Genomic DNA, 27,638 nt, shown 5'->3' on the forward strand with positions numbered 1-27,638 from the left:
GATAGAATCATCATATTGCTTTAGGGGACAGCAGGATTTAAAAGGAGATGCCTTACAGCCCTGTTTTACAGATTGGAAGCATCGGTTTAAGGGCATTGGCAGAATCATTTCCTTGTTCTTAGCAGCAGCCACTGCTGTGTCAGTAGTGTGTGGAATGGAAGTCCTAGTTGGTAGTCTGTTATGGAAACGCTGTTTACTGTTATTGTAGTACCGTGGTGACAACATGCCATTGAAATGGAAAACGAGCTCTCCTGCTATCTGGAAATTCCCAGTTCCTGTGCTTAAAACATCCAGGTCATCGCCACTTTCTCCAGCATACATGTAAGTGAGAGAAATGAGGATAATAAGGTGGGAATTTTTTTCGTGAGACTACCCTGTGGCAAAATACCCTATTATATATTAAATGGCATTGGCACTCAGAATTTTATCTTGTTTGCTGTGTAGACCCCCTCCCAGATTTTATCCTGGATGTTTCATGATGGATGTTGTGTCAAGTCTTTCCCTTTTTGTTGAAATGTAGAGAAATTGTGCAGATTAAGCCATATTCATAATGATATTGTGTATGTTCATTTGAAAAGTTTGTGGTGGTGTTAATTTGTAGAGCTGATCTTGAATTGACCAGTTAAGTTCTGAGGCTGGCAGGCTTTCTTTATAGTGTATATGTGAACATTTCCTCTTCCTGACTATTTTATTTGGAAATTGAGCTTGAAATTACCTGCTGTATTGTACTGCACTTTTGTTCGTGTGAGTTCTTGTAGAGATTAAATCATCCTGCTTTGGTCTTGTTTTTTCTTTAAATTCTTAACCTTAATACAAATTGAATGTCTTCATAAAAAGTTACAATAAAAGCTTAAAACAGAAATATGAATCATTCATATCGGAATACTTGCACAGTTATACAGGTTGTCAGTGTAAAGTAGCTTCACAATATGCCTTTGTCTTGCCAAATCCTGATGCAGCTTTTGTTCACCTTTTGTTGCTGTGAGTTCTGTGTTGGCATATACAGGTGGCTTTTTTTCCCCTTCTGTGAAATAACGCTAGTAAGCACAGGGTACTGAATTCCTTCTGCCTTTATTTAAGGAAGTAGCTCTTCCAAAAGGAGGAAGAGTTTATCTAAAATGCACAAGTAGCAGTGTAGATGACTTTCCCATCTGGAAATTGCTGTAAAGGCTACTACTTTCCAATAGTATTCCAGCCTAACACTTACAATATTAATACTTTTGGGCTTGTATTGTCTGCTTGCAGATAGGATTTTACTTTAGCTACACCAGGAACATGCTGTAAGAGAGGGACACAGGTCCTCTAAATGTCTATTTTGTGTTGTTGCTGAGCATGGCAGTGTTACCGGTGGGGCTGAAAGGATGCTGTGTGCATGGTCACTATTGTTCTTGGGCAGAAAGGCTGAGGGAGCAAACCTGGCACTACAGAACTGTGCTGGGCACACTCACATTTGTGATTCATTTCTGTGGATGTGCTTCAGCCTTTTTACGGCAAGCATCAAATATACTTAAGGCTACCAAAAGAGAAGCTATTTCCGATAAATTGCCGTCTATTCTGAGTTGTTAAAAAATACGACTAAAATATGAGGACAGTATCATGCTGATAAGAGTTGTGAGACATTTGAACCTATTTCAGGGAAACAGTGTTTTATCTTATGCTGTTGTTTTTAAACTGAAGTACTCTTAAATGCAAGAAAAATCAGAACTAGCCCAGTCTGATCTCTCTGCTGCTGAAACAGAGCATTTCTTTTGTGCGTCGCCTTTAAATTGCTAATCTTAGCCCTGAGAATGCTCCAGCCTTTGTGCTGGGGATCATGTGGCTGATTATCTCTCTATGTTGAAAGTAAGAACAGGTTTAGTGATCATGCTTAACTATATGATGCTGAGCTTACCTGGAGCTTGAGAAATATGTGATCAGCAGCCTTAATCATCTCTTGATAATGAGTCAATGTATCTCAATGTTTATGAAGACATTTCTCTGCTGGCGCACAGACCTGACATTAGAAAGACTCGTAAATCTAACGTTAAAATTATTCATGTATTTTATTATAAAGAATGAGAAACATTACAAAATGGCACCTATTTGATTAGGCAATGTAAATCAACTAATTAAATCTCTCATCGTTTAGGTTGACCAGTAAAATAGGTGATGGAATTAATGACCTTCATTGCAGAGATAACAGTAAATTCGCTACTGTTTTATGTAATCTCATGTTTTTCATATTCATATTGATAAGTTTTCTGTCGTTAAGTGGTACTCTGCACACTGGCAAAGGGCTTATGTTTCGAGTAAAGGGTTGAGGAATAAGTGGTGTGTGAAATGGAGTACATATTGATGTAAAAGAAATGACCATAAAACTCCAGAATTTGCAGATGAACACTTCTATACTAGATATTTTGGATCTAGGGTATACAAAGGTATGATTGAGCTTTTAATGCCTTTAATACTTGACATCTCAATCTTACAAAATAGGGGGTTTAGTGCAGTTTGGAATGTAAAGTAGGAAGGTCTTAAAGGTGATTTTTTTTTTCTTTGTTTTTAAAAATAAATTCCGGTTTTTCAGGTTTCTCTAGTAAAGTTGACGTTAGCTTTAAAAGCTTCATCCTGCTTGTGATTTACAAGGAACTTATTTAGAGATTAAACTGATGATCAGTGCACATAGATTTTATTAGAGTTTTTTTGGTCTGTGTACCAGATAGCTGAACTCTGCCTCAGTTTCCCTGTACCAAAATGCTGAGACAGGTGGTTATGAGCGGGTTTGGCTCTTGGATGAAGCACCTATGTATCAAGTGCCACTGTGAATCCTCTGCTGTCCTGCAGCTGTGTAGCTGGGGTGGCTGAGCTCAGTCTCTGCTTGGAAAGTTCGTGGTTGTTCCTGAGGTGGGAAGTGAGTGTGAGGAGAGTTCTGTGCTGTGGGGAGCTCATGGCTGGGTAGTACCTGAAATAAAGGACCTGCAGAAGTTGAGCTGTGATGAGCTTGTAGGCGAGGATGTGGTTCTGTGACTGGGAAGTCTGCTGGGTTTGCAGGGTCTGATACCCCTTTCCTGGCAGTGGGAAGGAGCAGCAGGGACTTGCTGCCTCTTGGCTATTTATTGGGGAGATTTTCAGGACATCCTGACTGCAAGAGGTGACTCTTCACATCATACAGAGGGCAAAGGGTCCTGCTGATGGGGAATGCACACATTCCCTGTCTTCTGATGGAACTGGTCCAGAGAAGCTTGAACTTTCCCCCAAGCTGGAGAGATCCAGTGACATTGCATATAGAAGACTGGGCACTGTTGGAATTGGAACAGTGGCATGTGCCAATATATGTAGGTGTAGTGCAGCTGGCTTAGAGCACGAGTTAGGAATGTGCAGCTGTGGGTGCATGCACATGCCTTTGTCAGGCTGCATTTTCCTTCATGGCACTTATGTTGCTGGGATTGAGAATATAGATGCCTTTTGTCAAACACTGTGAAAGCTGTTACAGCAAGTTTATGCAACACTAGTCAAATCATATTCATATTTGTGGTTGTGTGGACTGTGTGGAGAGAGAACTAGGTGACTTCATATATTATGTGGACAGTTCCAGCAAGCAAGTAAGGGGAAAGGACAAAGTGAGTAACACAGAAGGTGACTAACACTTGAAAAAGTGGTATTTCATGGCATCATAGCTGTTATTTAACATGACTGCCACATTTTAAAAACAAAAAAGCAGCAGCAACTGACATGAGCAGAGATTAAGAATTAAAGCACTACTACAGTGAGGGTGAGGAACTGTTCTGAATTGTAGTTAACAGCTTTGAGGCATAAAGGAACATGAATTCCAATTATTGTTCATGGGGCACAGTTCATACATCAAGAACTAAGAGAATTCTTCCTTATTCACACCAGTAATGTAACTTTTTAAAAAATTGTGCACATCTTCCATTAATATGAAGAATTGAAGAAATATTTGTGCAAACTCAGGAGATTAAAGTGCTATGATGAACATCTACCAAGAATTCAATAAAGCAAAAATACTGTTTGCATAAACACTTTACAGAGGATTGTTCTGTTAAGGCTGTGTCATGCAAGAATATTCTTAGCTGCTTTTTGAAAAGTTAAATGTTCAATTAAATGGTTTTAGTCACCTACATGCCAATTTTAAAGATAAGTAAAATATGAGAATTCTTAATTCAGAATAATCCATTTGTAATCTTAGTGCCTTCTATCCTTTCACATGGAGTAGTATGTTAATACTGAATGGCAACAATCCTTTGCATGTGTTTTCATAAGTAACCGACTAATGTTAGGAGAAATAAACAAATGTGCTATTCTAAATATGTTGCTATCAAAGGGTTTGCAACACAGTCTGTCTATCCTGAGTCACGTGTTTGTGAAATTTGTCTGATAGGAAATGCTTTGCTCTAATGGAAATCAGTTACTGTGCAGAAAAGTAGAATAAATTCTTAATACTCTGGAGTAAGCAGCATTAGTTTTAGCTGCTTATATTGGTTATATAGGTTAATGCTTTTGTGTTTTCTTCCAACTATCTGATTTTCTCTATAATGAGCTCTTTGAATTTATGTACTGTGTATATACTTAAATGGGAGAAGGTGTGTGTGCATAATTCACCAGACCACCTGCATTAGTTCTCTTTGGTGAGATCACCCCATGTGTGTCTGCTTCCTTCACTGGTCATTTTTAGTAAATGAACCCTTTTGTTGGGCTCCTGAGCATTTGACAGGCTACACGATATTCACACTCACCTGTCTTTGGCAACATTTCCATTTTATGACATTGCTTCCTAGATATTTCAAATTTCAACATGTTGAAAGTCAATGTGCAGCTTGCATCAAATATTTTTTAAACTGATCTGACAATATATGCAAACAGATGAATTGGATGAGTGGGGAATAGAAGGGGCTTGTATCTTACTAGTAGGAAACTGCTTTTAATCCCAGAAATTGCATATAGAGTTTTCTTTTGTGCCTGGTGATCTTTCTTCTGCTTTTTATATAATACATATTTCAATAGATTATTCTAAGTTTGAAATGTGACATTTCATTGCTGTAATAAATTGATAAAAATGAGAAAAAGCCTCCAACTTGTTTGTCAAGAAGTCTCTCTGGGTTATTATTTTTTCTGGGGAGTCCTTATAGGTGGTGCTGTGGCTTACAGGTCCCCAAAATTACACATTTCTCCTTATACAGCATGATGTAGCAATATTGACATTGTGTTCTGACATGCTAATGCATCTTTACTGAATCATCTAGAATATGTTACTCAGCCTGTTCTGCCAGCATGTCAGTTCTGTCAGTTTGTTATTTTTGCCATTATTTCTTTGTTACTGTGAAAAAATCTTATTGTCCAATCACATTCTACTCACTGAGTTTTCTAGTGTTAAGAGGTATTTTCTGTTGATGTTTGGATGGGGCTACCTATGGATTTTCAAGAAGTGCTTGGTGAATATTTGGCTTTGAAAATACTAGTTGCTTGTTCTAAATGGTAATCTTGGGGACTGTAGTATAATAATTTGTAGCTATCACACTCAAGTGGAAGTGCACATCTATATTATTGTTGTAATATTTTGTCCAGCAGTGACTAAGATTGTAACAATGTCTAAATTGAAAAAATGTGGTTTTTCATGGCATGAACAAGTCACACACACCTGTTATCTGGCATGCATAAATCTAAACACTTTATCATATAGGGGAAAAATATTTTACAATTGAAGGTAATTAATACACTCTACATCCTCCCCAGGAGACTGCAATAAAGGAATTGCTAACACAGCTGTGAGAAGTGGCAGAGCCTTAAGAGGAATGGTAGACCAGAACCCAAACCCAAATGTCAGAATCTTCTTTACTTTTTTTGGTGACTTTTAAGCTATCAGAATTATTCTGACCCACAGACAGGGGAAAAGCCTGCAACACTCTTGAAAGGAGCCGTTCCTAATTCAGTTACAGGAATACAGTGGGATGTATATTCTATGACCAAGTATTGAATGTGCAGGTGCCTCCTTAGACTTAAATTTGTCCCTAAGGAGCCATTCTGCTAACTTACCAATTTCTGTGTGTGAAAACTAAGGACACATGAGGTACAACTGTAATCTGCTGGTGCGTGCAGAATGGTTTTTTGTAAGTGTTTTGTAATGCACTGGAAGTATTAAGCTGCCTAGTCAAAATTTTGACAACTTTTGAGCACTTAAGACCAAATATAAAGAGCAGGAAATAGGTGCAGTGTTAGTCCAGCCTAAACTGTGAAACCTCTGACTGTTGTATTTTACCTTTTTCAACATTAAGGGAAAAAATAGTTCTCCTTAAGTACAAAAGCTACAAAATGTGTATTTCCTTTGCTTTTTCTGTTTCAAATAGAAGGAATCAATAGACAAACACCAACTTTGGCTAAAAGTCATTAGAGAACTGTTTCTAACTTAGCATCATTAAACAATGTGAGTCTGCAAATTTAAGCAACGAATGGCTCAATGAATGCAAACCCTTTGTCAAACAGATAAATGTGTATGTGATACTAAGGCTCCCAGAGAGACTAAATGCTGTTAGGAACAAAAGCTTTATAGCACTGACTGAGCCAAATATTGCTTTGTTTCTGTGGAAAACAAATTTGAATTAACCAGCGGGCTGTAATTATGCTGCAAACAGCTTGAGACCTGTGATTGTGTAGTTGTTTAAGAAGGAATTTTGAAGAGAATATGTTCTGTGTGTGTATTCTTGGGAAATCACACCAAAATGGTTGATGTTGCTCAGTCCTCTTCTGCTGGCTTTGTGGCAGCTGATCTTGTGCTGGCTTTGGTCACAGTGTGGCTTTACTAGAAAGTGATACAAAAAGGTTTAAGTGATGTTGGGAGTATCTTTATTTCTGTGTTCTCCTGTTTTCCATCCAGATCCACTGCTGTTGGGAGCAGTGACAATGTCTTCAATCATCTGTTTGTAGTAGCTCTCATCATTTCTGTTGATGTGGGCTTGTGTGCTTGGGCACAAACTTTTTCTCAATATGGTGATTTTGTGCTGAAGTCCAAAGAGACTTGACTGTATAAGAAAAAAAAAAAAGGGAAGAAAAAGAAAGGAAAGGTTAAAGCTTGACATTTAAGTACTAGTGTGCAAAACTGCTTCTAGAAATAGCTGAAGTTGGTACCTGGAGCCTGGCTGTGGTTGAACACAGGTCAGTGTCCCTGTCCTCCAGGTGAGGTTGTGTTTGTTGTTCCCCTCGTGGCCTTGCTGCCTCTGGTGCTGGCAGAGCTGCTCAGGCTCCATTGCTCCTGTCCTGACTTTCCCTTTTGGACACCTCCTTCAGCTGGGCACTGCAGAGAGCATCTCGTGCTGTAACTGTGTCAGAGCAGCAGGTAAAGCTGTGCACTGCCTGCCTCTGCCCATCAGCGTGTGCCCAGAAATGGCCTTTGTCCTTCTGCTGATTCTGGGGAGGTTTGCAAGTCCTGTGCATCCTCATCTCCTGCTTCCCTTGGCCAGAGCCTTGTCAAAGTAAAAACGTACTTCTCACTGCTTTGGTCTATTATATAGAGTCTGTTTTTCTGTTCTCCTTTTACAGAACACCCTTAGTTTAGAGGAAAGGTGGAACATGAGACATCTGTTTGCTTTTTAATTTAACAACCAGTAAATTTTACTTTGTGACTTTATCCTGGAGTGGAAATTTAGAAGAGCTATGAAGTTACTAAACCATGTTTAAATGTTCTGCTGTTACTGCTGCCCTTCTAATATATAAACAAGATCAGGTGTAAAAAGTAAAATATTAAAACCTAAGCATCACAGCATTGCCAAATTGAGTGATATTCAGCATTAGCTGCCATAGATGTTCTAGGATATTGCATTTACAGTAATTACAGTGTAGTGATTATTAACTTGAGGCAGAAGGTTTGTAAATTTCTGGTTTACACTGGAAAGTGTGGTCCCTTTAAAGTGGACAAAATTAAATATAATTTTAAAGAAATTCTGTAGCCTGAGAAATGCAAAGTGTTTTTAGTTTCAGCAGCAGCCTTGAGTTCATCTAATAAAAATAGAAAAAGAAACTTTTTTGTATTAAGAAATCATTAGCAGATGATAAAACTGATTAGTTTTACTGGGTTGCTGATACCATAAAAGAATTAAGTTAGAAATCCTTGATTAAAAAGTAGTAATAAAAGGAAGAGATGTTATTTTAGGGGAAGACAAGTATAAAAGTGACTTTTTGCCTGAATAAAGGATTCCCTGAAATTGTATGAGTAGAAGATATGGAATGGAAATTTGAAATACCATGATTGCATAATTTTTTCACCTACATTAATATTTGAATTTCTTAAAATAAATACGAGATTTTCTTTAATACAATGCTGCTGTATCAGTTCTGCTTACTGAGCTCCAAGGTGGCCATGTACTTTGTTGTGGAATTCCTAAATTCATTACTGACAAAGTTGGAACATCTGTTCATAATGGGAAGACAGCAATATAGTCAATACGTACATTTTTGGGAGACATTTTGGCAGATTATGCATACAAAGTAAAAAAGTATTTTATGTTTAATAGTAAATGAAAGTTTTGTCTTATTTTACTGGCCTTTTCATTGATAGGGTTGTTAGCAAATTCCTGCATAGGTGCATGTGTAGGATAGCCCTGGAATGTACCAGGGGTTTTTTTGGTAGGTCATAGAATCGTAAAGATTTGGCTTGTAATAAGAATATCCCAATACAAAATTGAATCTCTGTCCTTGTTACCTGATAAATACCAGAGTCCTGGCACAGGCCAGGGGTGATTGCTGCAGAAGCCATTTTACCAGCGACCAGAACACTTGTGGTCATGGTTCACTGAACAGTAATTTGACAGAGAAAATAAGGTTATAGTCCTTGCAAAAATGAGCTATTGAACTTCACCAAATTAAGAACTCACTGTCTGGCCACTATGGGTTTGGCAAAGCTCTTACTGAGTTATGTAAAGACTGGGTTTTAAATAAATTGGAGAACATGCACTCTAAAATATCAGTAGCTGTAGGCTGATCTCCTTACTTTGTTTTCAAAGTCTCTGCAATGGTCTGAGAAACAGATGAACGGATTACTGATGGAAATGAATAAATACTTAATAATATTCTTAGTTGTCTTGTTTCTGTTACATCAAAATTACTCGACTACTTCTGAAGAAAAATCGTGACAGAATATTGGTTCATTTAATTTATGCCACTGAGCTCTACAAAATGCCTACTCCATAATTTGAATATTCTAGTTGAGAATAAAATTTGTCACAGTTTCCACAGATCTTTGTTTATCACGGGTCACCTGGATGCCTCTGAACTGTTTTAGCAGGTTAAATATTTGCTAAGTGGTTTAGAAAGCAATTTGCCACCGTGGATCATGTTGTAACTCCAGCCAGTTAAATCTGTCAGTATTTGCTGGAAAGTTAAAGCATATTAATATTCACACAAAGCACACTCCATATTTCATCACAACAAAAATACCAGTTGGAAGTACTTGGAGGATTAACTTGGAGTCATGAGAAAAGCATGTTTGATTGCAGCCTCTAGGAAAAAACTGTGCTGCACTTGAAAGAGTCAACATGCAGTTTGAAGGAAAATCCTGATTCAACCTACTTTGTGATAACACCTAATTAACCTCTGGCACCTTTCTCTGAACTGCAGGCCACTTCTTCCCAGAGGTTGAGAATGTCAGGCAGCTCCTCTGCCTTCCTCTTGCAGTGTTAATATTAATTTCATATTCCACTCCAACATTTCCTTGTTCTTACCACTACAGTGTTCAATCCCCTCCAGACCAAGTGTGTGCCTTTGAAGGTGGTGTTAACATCCACATTTGGAGCACCTTCTTGTGAATTCTCACTACATGTTACTGTAGTTATAACTCCTTTTAACTTTTGTTTCCCAACTTTTTTATACTCTGGCTAAAAACGGTACTGCTGCACTTCTTGTTTAATGATTTCTATTGATCAGAACAATAGAATTAATTAGAAAGTGAATTAACTTTCTCCTTTGGTAGTATGCTTAATTGTGATATACTGTACTTACAATAAAGTAAAAAATCAATATGTTTACATTCATTACTATTGAGTTAATTATAGTGCTTACTAGACGTATGTTAATGAATGTAAATAATGCCTTTGGTAAGTGTCCAAACAAGACAGATGTACTTACTGTGGTTTTGTTGGGAATTCAGCTGGACGTTCAGTGCATTTCCCGTCTGTTCTGGGAGTGAATGGCAGAGTGATTTCTGAATGTTAATTTTACAGCCCCTGCAACAGAAGCTACAGTCTGAATACTTTAAAATTTTGTTGCAGGGTGTCTGATACAATGCTTGGGTTTTACCCTTTGTGTGTTGCTGTCACCGCAGAGCGTAAACACTGTTGCAGTTTTGCTTTGTCTTACAAAGATGAGTTCCTCTCGTGTGAAGATAAATGCTGAACTGCTTCAAAGCTGGTGACAAAGACATAATTTGTGGTCACTTTGGGAGTGCTCTTTCCCTCTTGGTGAATGTCACAGGGCTGGAATTCAGGGGATCAGTGCGTATTTGCCAGGTCTTATTGCTGACTTGCTTGGGAACTTGTGCCAAATCGAGCTCCTGAATGTCACTTTCTGCAGAAGGGACAGGATGCTCAGCCCTCCAAAACTGTTCAGCTGGAGGTTAGAAAGGTGGTGTATTTAACAACAACAAAGCAAACAAAAAGCCCCAAGCCCCCACAAACAACCCACATCACAATTTTTTTTTGTTGTAGTTGTTTAGATATAAGGCAAAACCTGCATAGGATTAATATAATCTACTTGTCTTTAAGTTTATTCACATGGAATCAATCATAGGGAACCAAGGTAGTGTTTGAGACTAGAAATGTAATATTTATATTCTGGTGAATTTTTATAGTGTGGAGTTTGCAGTTTTTAATGCCTCCTTCAAATGTGGGGGTTTCTGTCCATACATAACAGAAAATCTGGAAAAGAAATAGTGAAAATCTTTTCTGTGGAAGAGCTTCAGGTGATGAGCTGCTGAGTTTGTGTGTGATACAGATATTAGAGAACTACCCACTGTATATTGAAAAGCAGGTAGAGGAAACAACTCCTTAGAGCCACACCAGGCATGTCAGATGTGTACTTTTACCTACTGCAAGTATTTTAAAATTTATTATATCCTCTCTGTTGACTGTGCAGTTTTAATAAGGCATTGTGTTCTATAGAGGACAGACTGTAAAGGACAGAGCTTTGGGAAGTTGTGTGTAATGTTCAGAAAAATACTTCTGTTATCCCAGCCATTCTTGGAATAAACAAATCATGGTCAAGGTCTTTGCCTGCATTTGTAAAACTTATTAATAAAGCTGTCTGTCAGGTAATGGAGTAGTGTTGTGGCAAACATGGTAAAAAGCCCTCTCCAAACAGCCAAGAAGGTTGGTTTACTTGTCTGTTTCTTTTCATAATGATTTTAACTGATGTGTTCTCTTTCTATTTTCTACTGAGTTTAGAGGAAGTAGTTTAAAAGCTCTTTCACGTAACGTCTATCTGATTTGACATTTCAGGAAGATGCTTCAAGAGCAAAGAGTCAGATTCATGCTTGTTGAATTTGTTGTTCCTCCCACACACACTTGCAAGTCTCCCCACATTATTTTATATTTCTTCTTACAAAGACATGTACAAATTTAGAGACTGGATGTCCTTTGAAATTATGTAAGATTCTTGCCTCCATGCAATTGTATTAAAACTAAAACAAACAAAACCCACTAAACCTAAAACACCCTAGAACAGAGTGAACAAAAATATTCTGGGTTGTGAGCCAGCAACTGCTTTGCTGCTGTGTTGCATAGTTGTATTTGTTGGATGCCAGTAATAGTCTGGAGAGCCCTTTTCTATGGTATGTCCTGTAAACTTTGTTTAAATGACTCTGGATTTGTTTCATAAAATAGAGATAATTGTGTTTCAAAAATAGCACAAATCTTGCATGCTGCAGTTCATCCACATTAGTTTAATCAGCTGAGTACATTAGAAGTCACAGCTATTTAGATGTACCTTTGTTCCTACAATGTTATGTCTGCGTGCATAAAATCTCACTGTTTCAAACCCATGTACACTGTTGAATGGTGAATTTGTTTTGAATATGTTTTTGTAGCTGACCTTCTGTACTCATGGGTTTGAACAAGGCACATCGGTGCTATCAGGGTAATGTGTGAGTTTCAGAAACTGCTCTGCATGGTCTTGGTATCTGAAGAAGGTGGGGGTAATTTTTTTTTTAAATGAGATTATGAAAATTAATTTTTTTTGCACAAATCCTAAATTTGTCCTTACATAGTGATCATAGTCAAAACTGGGGAAAAGGAGGGGGATTTAAGCACATTCTCATGACTTAAAGTAATTTCTGAAACTAGCTTGGAGGCCAGTGTTTAAACCTGCATGTTTAAAATTTGGAAAACTTTTTGTATCTGAAATTTGCAGCAATTATGTCAACTATGAATCTTTTTTGAGATGTGGAGTCTTTATTAATAATGGAGATGCCCTCATCTGTGAATTAGCAGCTTAATGTTTGCTAATTAAAATTGTGTACATGTGCATTATACCTCCATACAGGCTCATAGGCAGCACATTAGATCACAGAAATTACAGAAAGTAGTTATTGTTCATATTTCTGGAGATGAAATTTATTTACATTGTATAATAATTACAGGTTAGCATAGTTAGGCTTTCAGATGTAACCTAATTTACATCTCAAGATTAAAATAGTAGGCTAATAATACTGCAGTAATTCTTTAACAGTTCTACCTAAAATTAGCTTGTCTTATCTAGATTTGGACAGTAATTGCTTGGAATCAAATCTTAAATTAAAATTATGAAGTGTTTGCCTGCAGTAGCAAAATACTGGATATCATGTCCTAAAGGAGTTTTAGATGTGTGTTTCTAAAAGCAGCTTAAAGCTGCAGCTTGAAACTCCATTATATATATTTTCTATTATGATAGTCATGCATGAATGAGGTAATACAAACTGTAAGAATGAAAATACTTTCTTTAATATTGCACTTAAAGTTTCCATATTGCCAAGGAAAAGCTAAGATGCTTGATTTTGGAAACCAGAAACCTCTACAAGCATCCTACAACAGTGGAATGTAGAAATTACGTAGCGTGCGAGTGTCTAAATCAGGGAGCTGGGGGTGGAAGGAAAAGGAAAAACTTGCTAGCCAAAAATTAGTTATGCCTTTTTAGAGACTGCTAATGCTTCACTTTCTTGAATTAGCTGAAGGGAACCACTAAGGACTGATTCTGTTGCCTGCTGATTTTTTTTTTCCTGTAGCCTCTGTGGTGTTACATTCCATCCCAGAAGACTGTGGGTTTAGAACAAAAGCTCACTGATTAAAAACGAGTTTGGTCTTAAGGTTTCTGTGTTCCACTTTTCTTAGATCTCTGGTGGAAGAGGAGGATCCTCATATGAAAGTATCTCTTGGGAGCAGCGATATGGGCGTCTCTGCCCACCTGCAGTCGTCAAAGACAGGAACCACAAGATTTTTCACCAGCAATACTCACAGTTCTGTGGTATTACAGGTAACTGAATATTCTCATGTCTGTATTGAGCTGTACTGAGAATTTTGGCTGCTCTAAACAATGTGTCCACTCAATAGATTTTCTCAGTCTGGTAGTTCCTATAAAGCCTCAAAAACCCCCATGTTCTTGTGCTGTCGATGCCTACAAGACAGCATTGCATGGGGCTTCTTTTGCTATGAGACAGAGGTTCAACTTTTAGCAACAGCTTGAAAAAAACCCCTGGCCTTTTCCTTGGATCATATCCCAGTCCACTCTCTAGTTCTAAGAGGTAGCAATGTTTAAACTCTGACGTGACACCTGTGTCGAGGAAGCTCACTTAAATATCATCATGTAATTATGTTAGTTATGTCCCTAAGATGGCAGAACCCTGCCAGGAGCCCTGCCAGGTTTGGTGTACTGCCTTGTGCTGGCTCTGACTGTGGCACTACTGTGTGCTAGAACATCTGTAGAGACTATATTTACATTCTTGCTAGTATTAGAAAAGTATCTGTTTGAAGTAAAATGCTTTATGTTAGAGCTTCTGTTCCACAGTGAATGAAGGAGGAGAGTATTTCACCCATCATCCAGAATCTTCAACCAGGCACATCTTTGGAGGAAAGTCTTCCTCTAGAATGCTGTTGTAGATGGCTTTATTTTTTATTATAGTTAGACGTTACAAGTAGTTCAGAGGAGATCAGATGTATAATGGAAGCTTATTTTTGAGTTTTTGGCATGTCAGTTTTGGTAATAAATTTGATAATTATGGAACCAGGTAACAGCTTTCCTTTCAGTCTGAAGACTCTTGCAGCCTGTTAGGTTGCAAAGCCTTTAAATTGATGTGGAACAGAACTAAATCTAGAATGCATATGTGACCAGAAAGGGTAAGTCCAAAAAAGATAGCAGTCCCTACCTGAAACAACTGCTATTGTGAAAGCTTACAAAAGAAATTTCTTCCTGAAAATAACTTAATTATTTGAATAGAACTACTTTCCAAGGCCCAGTGTACTTTGCATTCTTCAGCCATATCTGGAAAATAATGATTATTCTGCTTGTTTTCAATGAATAATAATCATTGAATATATTAGAGATAATAGTTTTGAGATGACAGATTATCTCTTGGTCACTTTTTTTGTACCTACGCTATGCATATACATAGAAGTAAATAAATATTTACATAGGGAAATAAAAAAGATTCCTACTGTGCTCCCAAATCAAAGGGATGCTTTGATTGCATTGTGCTTTTCCTGCAGGGTTTTGACCAACTGCGCGTGGAAGGTTTGCTCTGTGATGTGACGCTTGTTCCCGGAGATGGTGACGAGGTGTTTCCTGTCCACAGAGCAATGATGGCTTCTGCAAGTGATTACTTCAAGGCCATGTTCACAGGTGGTGTTTTTATTAAAGTCACGTACTGCTGTCTCTAAATTGCCCTCATTCAGGCAGTCAGACACAAGTTCAGTGCTGTGTGTAAATCAGTCCAACACCATGGACTGAATAATTCTCTCTACTGCTGCATATGGGGTTTTAAAATTAAATTTTAAAAGATATTTTAATTTTCTCTAAGTTTATGAAATTATTTCAACCCCATCAAAATGATCATATACATTTACCTGCATGTCTATTTCAGGAGGAATGAAGGAACAAGATTTAATGTGCATTAAGCTTCATGGGGTGAACAAAATAGGCCTAAAGAAGATCATTGATTTCATCTATACTGCAAAACTTTCCCTTAACATGGACAACCTTCAGGACACTCTGGAAGCTGCCAGTTTTTTGCAGATTTTACCTGTTTTGGACTTCTGTAAAGTATTTCTTATCTCTGGGGTAAGACTGTTTGTTTCTCATTTACAATGTTTAAGGCCTTGGTATGTATTTTTGGTTTTTTTCTGTAATGACACTGACTTATGTAATGGTCAAAGTTTTGTCTAAAACTTGCTGTTATTTATAATTTGGATTTACAGAGAACAAGTTTGCTTTGTAGTTTCCTTGAAAATCTTGGTTTTCTCCTGAGTATTACGGTCAGTGTGAGTTTGATACAAGTAGTGTTTTACCACATTAAAATTCTTCACTTACATCTCTGATATGAGATGTTTCAGGGTCTCCCTGCATGAGTGCACTCACTCTAGCATTAGTCTGCTTGCTGCATTCATTAGGTGTGCTTCAGTTACATCCACTTTATTTCTATAGTTACAGCAAGTGCTTCCATCTCAGTGGGGTGCAGTTACCTGTTTTCTGATTTGTAAACACAGTATATAAGCAATACCCAGGTGTGATCCTTCAGTACCTTTCCTTGCACTCCTGTCCTGCCAGCAATGAGGAGCAGCTGCTCTCTGGGGCTGTAGAACAACAGCAGTGCAAGAGCTGTGCTGTAAAAGCAGTTCTGCCTGGAGAGACACTGTGGAGTTACTTTTAATGTTTCCTGGAAGTTTTCTAATGTTGATGTTAACTGCTTGTATACCTTACTAGAAGTCTGACTTTAACAGGGAGACTTGTGTGTTCCACATGGATTACAACATTATTTGGAATTCAGCTTTCTGATTCTGTAATAGAAATAAAAAAGCTGGTATTCCTGTTGCTCTGCAGAGTACAGGCTTAGAAATTTGACCTCCCTAACTGCAGATGTGTACCAAGATTTATGCAAACCAGAGGACTTCAAGCTGATAATAACAGCAGTCTGTTTCATACGAGGTGTTAGAGATATTTAGGCTCGATAATGCCCTGTTTTGCTCTTAGTTTGGAAATATTTTCTAACTGATCACTTGTCTGATAATGTTGTGGTAATGTTTCATTAGGCTGAATACTCTTCAGTTCTTCCCCACCTATTTTATGTTGCTCAGTGTTTTTTCACCCTCCAAAATGATGCCTCTCCAGGTTTGACATTGCTATAAATACCAACCTGGAAAAAGGTCTTGGTGGTGTTTTGAGTCAGGGATTTGAAAAGGGCTCCCACTGATGGGAGCTGAGCCCTGGGGACACCATGTTGCCCTTTCCCCTTTCTGGGTAGGGCAGCTGCTTGTTTGTTTTGCTTTGTTAGGGAAAGAACCTTTTTCATATTAAATCGTGCTATTGTTTAAAATGCTCGTTCTGTGAAGGTACATTCACTTGTGATGTTGAGTCAGTCACTGGTTTTGTTCAAATTAGAAGTGTCTTGTTTGATACCACATTTTCAAAGAATCAGGAAGACTATTAATTCTCTTAATTTTACTGATTTTTTTTCTGGAATGCTTTCATTTAGCCTGATGTCTGTGGGGACATAATCTCATTCATGGTATAGCTGTAGAGGAAGTACAAAACTGAGGTTGTGTTAGCCTGGTTATGTTCTTAGCATCCTTACATAAAGAGTTTTTGAATGAACTTTACTTCTGAATTTGTTGGAACAAGAGTTGGTGAACAAATGAGCTTCTTTTCAAATGAGCATTTCTGTAATTTAAATGAATATTCTGAGTAAGAATTGAGTTTATTTCTACTGAAGTTAGCTGGCTTGAGAGCTGATATAACCATTCCCAGACAAATGCTTAATTGTCTTTGAATTGTCTGGGGGAGTCCATTATTAAAGAGATTATAGAAGTCAGTTTGTGTAAGGCATCATGTAATTGTGTACTTCATAAGAGGGTGTTGGAAATACTTACACAGGAAAACCAAAGCTTAAGGTAACAGCTTAATTTGTGTAACAAAAATAGTGAGACCTTCAAAGAATGGTATCTGCTGTAGCTGACTTGAAAGTGTTCCTTTATTTGCTCTACATTTATACCCCTCCTGTCAAGTAGCCCATTGCTCTGGTAATCTTTGCTCTGCAACCAGACTCTCAGAGAAACACTGGAATTCTTCCTGAGATGTTTTCAGTCTTACATTATTATTGGTTTTAAATATATACAGCTGTACAATAGACTAGGACTACCCCCGTGCTCACATCTAACTGAGCCATAATGTAATTAAAATAGATAAAAATGCAGTGGAAGTGTTTTCAGAGTAGTGAGTGCTGGAAAACACACAGTACTGATTTTGTGAAAGTAGCAACAGTGTACAAAATGGAGAAAAATGAGAAACTTACCCAAGTGAATTACAGCACTCAGGAAAATCACAGGGTAATGGGGAAGGGGATGTAATACTGTAATTATAGAAAACACTTCCAAACATTGCAAATTAATGTCTTAGCTGTACCTGCATAAAAAATTTATTCCAACTATAATTCTGTGCTTTTGTAACTACTAGGAAATAGTGAAATATTGAGGACTTAAAACTTGGAAGTCATGTCCTGTCAAAAGAACTTGGTTATCTGAGGATGTAGCAAGTTAATGTGTTTTGTGGGAGCATGGGATTTAACCCTGGGACCAGCTCTGACAGCCACCAGAAATTTGACTTTTCTACTGTAGGGGTACAATGGATTCTGTTCTCTGAGCTGGTCAAATTTCTGTGCTATATTTTCTGGGCTTATGGGAGCCCACAGGAAAATTGAGGGTACATTCAGAAGTATGTTTGCTCTTTGAAACTTAGACCCTTTGAAACACTGCATTAAGTGCTTCAGTGTCTAACAGTCATTGAAACAAAACAAAGTTAGACGCCTGATTGTTTTGTGGTACTGGGTTTGAGGGCTTGATATTTTGTGCATGTTCTTTTTTCCTGAGCTGTTCTCCAAGCCTCTCATACTTGCAATCATCTTGCAGTGTCCAGTTTTGTAGTATTTTATAGTCAGCTAAGCTTTTATGAGAGCTTGGGAAATGGTTGCTTCAAAATTTCAAAGAATTAAGTGAACTGTTTTCTCAAGAAAGTACTTTGGCTTTTGCTTTGGGTTTTTCAGGCTGTCATAACTGTGCTGTGCTTGACCTTTCTTTTTTGAAAAGCTTTTTAGTATTTTCTGCAACTTCTGCTTTGTAATGAGCAATTGCAATGAGTAATGTGAATGAGCAGCTCTGCTCAGTACTCAAAGTCCCTGTTAAATAGGATTTATTTAAATAAAATTCTTGACTCCTTGTGGAGCTGCTCAGCTGTTTGAATGTTTATGGCTTTTAGTTCTTTCCTTGTGAGTATTTTTACTAGTTATTTGATACACTGTACAGTCAGTCTTATATTTTCACCTGATATTTCCATTCCTCCTGTTCACTTCAGTGGGATTTCCAGAGCAGCAGTTCCTTCTCTTCATTGATGACCTCCTGACTAACTGACTTCCACAGAACCACAACATGAGTCAAACTTCAAAAAAAAACCCCAAAACCCCCAATGTCTGGGCAATGGAAGTATTTATTTAAATAGCATTATTGTATTGAACTATATCCAGTATTTGAATATTCAAATAGAAGTAGCTATTGCATTTCCTTCTGCTGAAGGATTATTTTTTGGCTCAGGATTTAAGAATCTCTAGAATATATATTTTTATGACTGTTAAGTCTTTGCAATATAATTTAGCCTGGTACATTGATTATTATCTCAGAGCACAGTAAAGAGGGTAACAGTAATTTTGCCAAGAAAAGTAACCTTTAAGACAATATTTAATATGGCACCCTGATTTGAGGTGAGTGGTGGAATTTGTTAGTGAGCCAAACATAGCACACAATTTCATAAGCATAATGGGAAGTACTTGCAATCATGTATGAAAAAACAACCCTGAGCACAGTACATTCCCAGTGGATTCATAAAGGCAATATAAAGTAAATTTTCCGAGAATCGGGCTGACTGGAAACTGCTGATGTCATGTTCATCAGTCATTAACAGTGTGTAATGTGTCAATAAACTTCTCAAATGTAACAATTCCAGGAATGTGCTCAATTGCATAGATTTTCAGTGTAACATAATTATGATAATACATAACTCGATGCACTCTGGGTACTCAGTAAGTGGCAGCCAGTCAGCAATAGCTCCAAATACTTCATTGCATCCTGAACATGTGCCAGTGGTACAGAACCTGTTCAGGTTTTGCTTTGATCTTTTAAGTTCAAGCGTGCCTTTACTGTATGCAGTAATATCTGCTTGCTTGCTTTGATGTGGAGGAAGTGCTGCATCTCTTAGTTTGGTGCCAGTAAATGTATTCCAAAGTGATTTTTAAATGCAAGGAACTGTATAGCAAGAGTTAAGATTTGTGCTATACTGCAAGTCAGCTGTTTGTGAAGGGTTGATTTTATTTTAATTATACAACTTGAAAGACATTTTAGAAAAAAGAATGTTCTGTTTCATTTACGTAAATTATTGTATGCTGTTACTTCCATTATGCAATTAATTTATGTAAATCAAAATTCCTAAAAGGAAATGTAGAGAAATTAGAATCATAGAATGGCCTGGGTTGGAAGGGACCTTAAAGATCATGCAGTTCCAACTCCCCTGCTGTGGACAGAGACCTTCCACTAGACCAGTTGCTCAGAACCCTATGCAGCCTGGCCTTGAACACTTCAGGGATGGAGCAGCCACAGCTCCTCTGGGCAGCCTGTTTGATACTGACCCTCAAAACCAGTCAGAGAATGTTTTATAGGCTGTTGCTAGTTGGTGTGATATTGTTTTGATATATTGTTTTGATATATTGTTTTGATATAAACAATGTGGTCTGTCTTGTAATACAAAAAGTATTTCCATGTATATAAAGCAGAAATATTTCCATAATAGAACTCCTTACAGTCTGCTTCACATTCATTTAATAGACAGGACCTGATTACAGGATTAGAAGACATTTCAGGATGTGTGAATGAAGACTTTGGATGACTGCAGATCTTATCTCTAGGGAAAGTTAGATCAGTTTCTAGTGAATTAAGAAAATCTCCTATTGCTGTACTCATTAGACATTTGAATTGTCTGGTATTAAAGGACAATGATCAGATTGAGTTATACAGTATTAAAATCTTGTAATCTCTGTCATGACCAGAAGGTCATTTGAAGGTTTTTGAATTCTTAGGCTGCAGTCAGGTCACAGTCCTCAATCTTCATAATCTTTTTAAAAATAACCATGAGATTCATAAGCTTAAATTCTTCTGGCATTACAAATATAATGAGAATCACAAAGTTGTAGAAACGGCTGACACTGAGTAGGACTGACATGCACAGAGACTAGAACATGTGTAAATGAAGCTTGGATTGGAATAAGGTTTGAATGCAAAAGAGCTGCAATTCTCAGCAAGAAGCATTTGATTGACTTGCTGTGCACATGTAGCACAGATCTGGCTGAAATTAAACTGACTGGGTTCACTGAAAACCCACCTGAGGTTATGCTCCATACCTGGCATGTTTCTTCCTCCCTGTGCCTTGGATCCCAAGTGACCTTAGAAATTTGGAGCCAAAGAAAGGTAGATGCAGCAACAGTGTAAAATAGATGGTTACCAAGACATGGTCATTCAAGTATTGAGTTAAATTAGGGTGTGATTCATGCTGCTCAAGCATTTAATGAGCTGGGTATTTTTAGGAGAAATCCTCCTAGGTTCATTCCTTAAAAAAAATTACGTAGAAACAAAAATCACTTCCTTTGTCTTACTTTTGACATGTATTTAATTTTGAACAGTCTGCAAGAGCACTGCCTTGATTTACTAAGATCCGTGTTTGTTTGTTTTGAAGGAATGTATTTGTGCGATTGAACACTGTAAATACAAGTTGTCTGAGATATGTGGCATTGCAGGGGTTAGCTGTGCCATTCTCTTTGGTTTTATTATGCCAATACAATTTTAATAATGTCAGAAAATGGCTAATGGTGAGACTCTCATTTTGTTCTCTGTAACCTTGGACTGATCCTGTCTCCCTGAACTTTATTTTCTACATGTCTTTCTTACAAAGATGGTTTCAGAGTTTTTCAAAGATGAAGTACTATATAATTGCTATGCATCATCATTGTATAATGTATTTGATATAATATATGCCATCTGCTTGTTACTTGTCTCATTTCTTTCTTCAAAATATGAAATAAATTGGGTCTCCCCTTGCAGTCATGAATATATACATACTGCATTGAATATTTATTTGCTCATGTGTAAATCACCTTGAGCATTGCGAAACACTGAAATACTGCTGATTCTACAGTATTCATTAAATTTTACATTATCATTTAGACACCAAATTAAGAAAGTGTTTTGATTCCTTTTTCTGTTTACTTAATAGGTTTCGTTGGAAAACTGCGTTGAGGTTGGGCGAATTGCCAACACATACAACCTCACGGAAGTGGATAAATATGTTAATAATTTCATCCTGAAGAACTTCCCCGCGTTATTAAGTACTGGTGAATTTGTGAAACTCCCCTTTGAACGTCTTGCCTTTGTGCTTTCAAGTAATAGCCTTAAGCACTGCACTGAACTGGAGCTCTTCAAGGCGGCGTGTCGCTGGCTGCGCTACGAGGAGCCGCGCATGGAGTACGCCGCCAAGCTCATGAAGAACATCAGGTTTCCCCTGATGACTCCCCAGGATCTCATTAACTACGTGCAGACAGTGGACTTCATGAGGACTGACAACACCTGCGTCAACCTGCTCCTGGAAGCCAGCAATTACCAGATGATGCCCTACATGCAGCCGGTGATGCAGTCGGAGCGGACGGCCATCCGCTCAGACAGCACGCACCTGGTGACCCTGGGGGGAGTGCTGAGGCAGCAGCTGGTGGTCAGCAAGGAGCTGCGGATGTACGACGAGAAAGCCCACGAGTGGAAATCCTTGGCCCCCATGGACGCGCCCAGGTACCAGCACGGCATCGCCGTCATCGGGAACTTCCTCTACGTGGTGGGGGGACAGAGCAATTACGACACCAAGGGAAAGACGGCGGTCGACACGGTCTTCAGGTTTGATCCTCGCTACAACAAGTGGATGCAAGTGGCATCTCTGAACGAGAAGCGGACCTTCTTCCACCTAAGTGCCCTCAAAGGACATTTGTATGCAGTCGGAGGTCGGAATGCAGCGGGTGAGCTAGGTGAGTCCTCCTGGAGCCAGCTCCTTGCCTTGCTTTGGGGCTGGAAGTGCCCTGCTGCCCAGGGAATGGGTGCAGAGAAACAAGGTGAACTCATGGGAGTGCTGCTTCTTTTTGGAAATACTGCAAATACAGAGAGAAGTTTATCTGGATACTAACAGCAGTTAATATTTGAAGGGATCCCACCAAAAAAAAAATCCAAATACATGTATCTTGTGTATTGATGCATGATATCCAACGTCTTGGCCTTTGCCATCAGACATGAAGTAAGCATGTATGTCTGCCTGTGTAAGTTTGGGGGAATTTAAATACAGTTTAAAAAAAAAATCATTCCTTCAGCTGAGAAATGAAATCCACTCCTAAGGGGTACATGGATCTAGCTGAAAGTTGCTGTTGAATGAACATTACATTTTTTTAGTTATTAAAAATGTTATATTCTGCCTATGATCTTGTGAGTACATAGTTAGCTTACTTGTATGAATGGCTGAATGACTCTGTCCTGCTATTCACATAAACACTTATTTTTTGTTGTCATGTTGCAAATTTTCATAGGAAACATACAGTACACTGCTTCCCCCGCACAAAAGTGGGCTGGCTTTGCTAGAAGTTGAAAATCCATTTCAAAATCTTGATGAAATGGGACATTTAATAATGCCTTCTGTTTCCAAAAAAGGCAGGAAATTGTTTAGCAATAACTTGTTTTCTCCAGACACCCATTTTCTGGTGCAGATCCTGAGGTTTTCAGAATTTTTTACTACGTATCACTTTATTTACCTAAAAATGCATCCTAAACAATCTCAAAAGACCTATCCTCTATCATCTAAAAGACCAAATGTACAAACTAACGTATATTGATCTTTGAGTATCAGAAAACCTGATAAACAGCTTCAGTGAGCTATTTTCTAATGGTATGAATTAACAGCAGATAATCAGATTGCTAACCTTGTGCACTGTGCCATCTGAACAGAGTAGGGTTATAAAAATGTCAGTGAGAAAGTTGCAAGTGTGACAAAATCAATATGAAATAATATTGTCACTAAGCCAGTGCAACCTATGTGTGAAGGAGGCTTTGAGTGCGGTGTTCCCTTAAATTGGATCAAGCAGTATCATTCTGCTGACCTCAACTCTTCTGCTTTCTTTAATTAAAATACAAAATTTATCACCTATCTAAAATTCTTCTGTAAAGATATCATTAAAATGCTGTAGTGATTTCCATACGGACCTGAAAAATGCCACTGGATCAATCTGTGGGAAGAGCACTCTAAATGCTAAATATTGTAGCTGTCTGATGCTTTGATTTGGGGCTTCAGGTTCTTTTCTTGTTAATTGTGAGGCAAGTCACTTTTCATTTTCATGTTTCTTTCATAAACCTTGACAACTGGAAGATGAAATCCAGCTTAAACTTCCCATTCTCTTCAGAAGAGAAAAATTCTTAGGCTTTTCATAGCAGAGAAGGTCAAATGTGTGTTGGACAGGTATTAAAGAAGTTGCCCTTGGGTTCAAACTAATTTCAATCTGTTGGTAGAGAGGAAAAATTCCCAAAACCTGAGTTCAGCTTTCTGGAAGATCAACTCTTATGGAAAAGGGCCAAAGGATTAAAGTTGCTGAAACGAATGTATTTTTTTTCCTGACATTCACTGGAATGAAGAGTTTGGGGTTTTTATATAGGGACTTTTCCTAAGCACTTTAGGGGATGTTGGGTTGTGACTAAACCACAGATTTGTTGATTACGCTGTAAATAAAGACAGAAAGAGAAAGCTTGTAGTCCAGGCCAGAACAGTTACCTGTTCTTTCGACCTTCTGCCCATCAAGTTGTAAGGCATTTATTTTCCAGAGGCTCTCTGTGAGGTTGAACTCTCCTTGTTTATGTAAAAACTTCCCTTGAGACTGTGCATGTATATAGTTATATATTTTAAATGTTGTTGATTAAGATATGCATCATTACCCAGTTGGGCTGTTTATTGTCTGAGTAGAATGGTGAATATCAGACCAAAGTGGGAACTGGAGGACCTCTTGTGCAGAGCCTTATTTTGAGTGGCTTCTTGCTATCCTAGGAAAAAATTAGTCAGGACTCTTTAACCAAGTCAGCTTTGAGTTGTACAGGAACAAGCTGTACTATAGAAATAATATAACAAAATTAAGATCCTGGGGTTTGGGACATCACAGAGTTGCTAAGTGCTGCTGTAATAAACCTCAAGATACTTCAGAAGCTACTGACAGAGAAGTGCTAAATATCCATATACTCCTCAAATAGCATCACAGATGGCACCATAAAATGAGTGCAGGCTGAACATCCCTTGGGACTGCCAAAGCTTTGTGTCTTTTTGAGATTGCTTAATTCTATTAAAATGAGGCCTGTCTTTCCTGGATTATGGTAATGAACACATCAGAAGTTCTACTGTTAAACATAAATAAAGCCTGGTCTGAGTCATTCATGGTGTTGGAAGAATGAATCCATCACTCTCACTTAGGTTCACTAAAGTAGCAGTTCATGAGTGTTTTGTGAACTCTGCTCTGTCTGGAGATTTTGTAGAGAACATCTTGATGCCTCTCTTAAATTATGGGCACCTTTAATAGCTGGAATTTTTTTCAGTGCAGAGGGATATTTTGCTAAAAGAGAAAAGTTGAATGACCTTGCAAAGTAACAGGGAAACAAGTATGTGGATCAATCTAACAGAAGAGTAAGGTTTTTCAGCTGGAAAGTGATTAGCTTTGTTTTAGAGCACAGTGGATGTGAGATGTGAGTTGGAATAGTTTTTCTGTCTGAAATACAGTCAGACAGTACTTTAGCTATATTGGGAATGTTTGAGACAATTTTGAAGCCACATCAGAAAGTGATGGGTCTTGGACTCAACATCATCGTTTCTCAGATAAATAGTGTATTTATGACATGGTGATAGTGATGGCAGTAACATGTACCAATTCTGCCTGTTTTAGCTTCTCTTGCTAAAGGGATATTTTGGTTGTGGCTTCTCTCATAAATGCAGTCAATAGTGCAAAGTGAGATAAAACCATTTGGCATTGAATGTCACGTTCATCTGGGTGCTGCTGGTTCTGCAGTCGCTTTGCACATCCTCTGCTCTTCCTTTGCACATCCTCTGCTCTTCTTGTCCTTGGAGTGTGTTAGAAATACGAGTTCCTCCCCTCGGTGCAGGGTGGAAGCACTTTGGGGAAGAGGATGCCTTTGTTTTTGTGGAAGCAGCAGAGTGACAGTTTCAGCAGAGCAGAGCAGTGAACACCGGGTCGGAAGGGGCTGCTCTCGGGGTGGAACTGGGACAGCTATAATTACTTGCACATCAAATCTGTTTCTTTCTGGTTTTGAAATTTCTGCACATCTCTGCTTCTGATTGCTAAATAGAGCAGAGTGGAAAGGAGCTTTCTTTTTAAAAAAAGAATATTGGAATGGATGGATATGCTTACAAGAGCGAGCATGGGTTTGTTTGGGGATTGGGCAAAAACTGCATGTGATGGCAAGGTGGCACTGCACAGAAACACAACTGACAGTTTTAATTTTAGGTGTCATTTGTAGAGTCAGTTCTTTGTGCCTTTACCTTTCTTTGGGCAAGACAGTATCTCCAGCATTCACTGGCTTTATGGCTAAGTCCATGATGGATACAGAAGGTCTGCAGGATATCAAATGGTAAAGAATACAGTTTTTTTAAGAGGACATTTCTGTCTTTGTTAAGAAAACCCAACCAACCAACGGAGATCTCTTAGAGTAGATTTGGCAACTTGCCCATATATTGGGCAGATTTTTTTACATCACAGATTTGGTACTACAGCACTAGTGCAGACACACATGACTTGGGTTACTTTGCATCTATTTTTTTTTTTTTGTCCATCTTACAAAGCCTTGAGATGGCAAAACTGTCAGTCCTTGTGCAAGGCACTCTCACAAAACCAGAAGTGTTTCAAGTTTCAGAGTGTTCTCTCTGTTTGCTGATGGTACAACCCAGCTGAACATGGTCCTATGCACCCTGTTCTTGGTGACCCTTATTTAGCAGAGAGGTTGGACTAGGTGTTTTCCAGAGGCTCCTTTCAATCCCATCTGCTCTGTTTCTGTGCTAATTCTCCACAATTCCCTTGAGACTCCCTTCAGCTGAACAGTGTTACTCGTTGGCATTTCCTCTGAGAGTGTTTCTGCTGCTGCCCTGGGCTCAGCACCAAACTGCCATGCTGCCTTCAACACTCTGATGCTCTCATTTGTTTCCAACAGCCACTGTGGAATGTTACAACCCCAGGATGAACGAGTGGAGCTACGTGGCAAAAATGAATGAGCCCCACTATGGTCACGCTGGAACTGTCTATGGGGGGTTAATGTATATTTCAGGTAAATCATGCCTGTCCTATCATCTCTGTAAAACAATTTCTTATCTGACTTTTTCTGTTTCAGCCACAGACAGTAAAAATTGGTCTGTGGTTAAGGTAGGATTGCCATGGTATCAGTAGTGATGCTTTTATATGAAGCCAGTCAAACAGCACATATACTACAGGCTCTGACAAAATTATTGTAGATAATATTATGTGTAGTAATTGAACAACTCTGAATTCCAAAGCAGCTATTCACTTTACCAATCAGAATAGAGCTTTCTTTAGCAATGCCACATATATAAGTTTTTATAGTAATATAATTAAACATAATATTGTTATAATATATAATTATATTATAGCAATATATAACAGTATTAATAATTATAACATATAATTATATTATAATATAGCAATATAATTAAACACATCCTTTCTATAAACTTAAGAAAGCATTGGAAATGTTATTACTTTAAAGAAAAACATTTGCCTTCATTGAGGTAATGGAAAGGGCTAAGTTTTCATATTGATCATAGTATATAAGTGATATTTGTACTTTCACTGGTCTTGTATTTGGAATATGCTTGGTCCTGTATGTCACTGAGGTTATAGTTCCATTCCATTTTTTTCCAAACGGGCAATAGGTTGTCTGAAAATCTGGTTATTAGCTTCATTTTTAAAGATGATTCAATCTCTCTGTCAGTGAACATTGCAGAGATCACAAGCCTGTGTTCTCCTACTGAATTTGTGAAGGATGTCCTGTTAAGAGCTAAGCTGAAATTCAGGGCAGGAGGTGGGACAAGGTTGCTTAGCTGACAGGAACTGATGGGGAGATGTGCTGGAGCAGCTTGATTTAGGGGCCCTTGTGCCAGCAGTACATGAGGGATTTGTTTTAGAATTTACTGTAAGGTACAGCTGCTCATTTTTCTGTGAGCAAGTCCATCGAGCTCCCAATTGCTGTGCTGCTATCAGTTGTGTTTTGCCCATTTTGCTTGTTTTACTGTAGGTGGCA

General features: G+C 38.2%; 1 protein-coding gene across 2 annotated transcripts in view; it reads left to right on the top strand.

The window, feature by feature from the left end:
- Positions 1–27,638, top strand: part of KLHL13 (kelch like family member 13) — a 35,321-nt gene that overhangs the window by 591 nt on the left and 7,092 nt on the right. The window contains exons 2-7 of one of the 2 annotated variants that reach the window (XM_085060530.1): positions 209–321; positions 13,341–13,482; positions 14,712–14,844; positions 15,086–15,282; positions 21,526–22,321; positions 26,535–26,648. In XM_085060530.1, the coding sequence (XP_084916656.1) occupies positions 224–321; positions 13,341–13,482; positions 14,712–14,844; positions 15,086–15,282; positions 21,526–22,321; positions 26,535–26,648 (1,480 nt within the window). In that variant the 5' untranslated portion in view covers positions 209–223. Of the gene's footprint in view, positions 1–42; positions 322–13,340; positions 13,483–14,711; positions 14,845–15,085; positions 15,283–21,525; positions 22,322–26,534; positions 26,649–27,638 lie in introns of those variants that run through there. The other variant, XM_085060529.1, reaches the window with a different exon arrangement.

This window comes from Lichenostomus cassidix, chromosome 4A (genome assembly GCF_008360975.1).
Source record: "Lichenostomus cassidix isolate B80296 chromosome 4A, HeHo_3.0, whole genome shotgun sequence".
In the NCBI taxonomy this organism is placed as follows: domain Eukaryota; kingdom Metazoa; phylum Chordata; class Aves; order Passeriformes; family Meliphagidae; genus Lichenostomus; species Lichenostomus cassidix.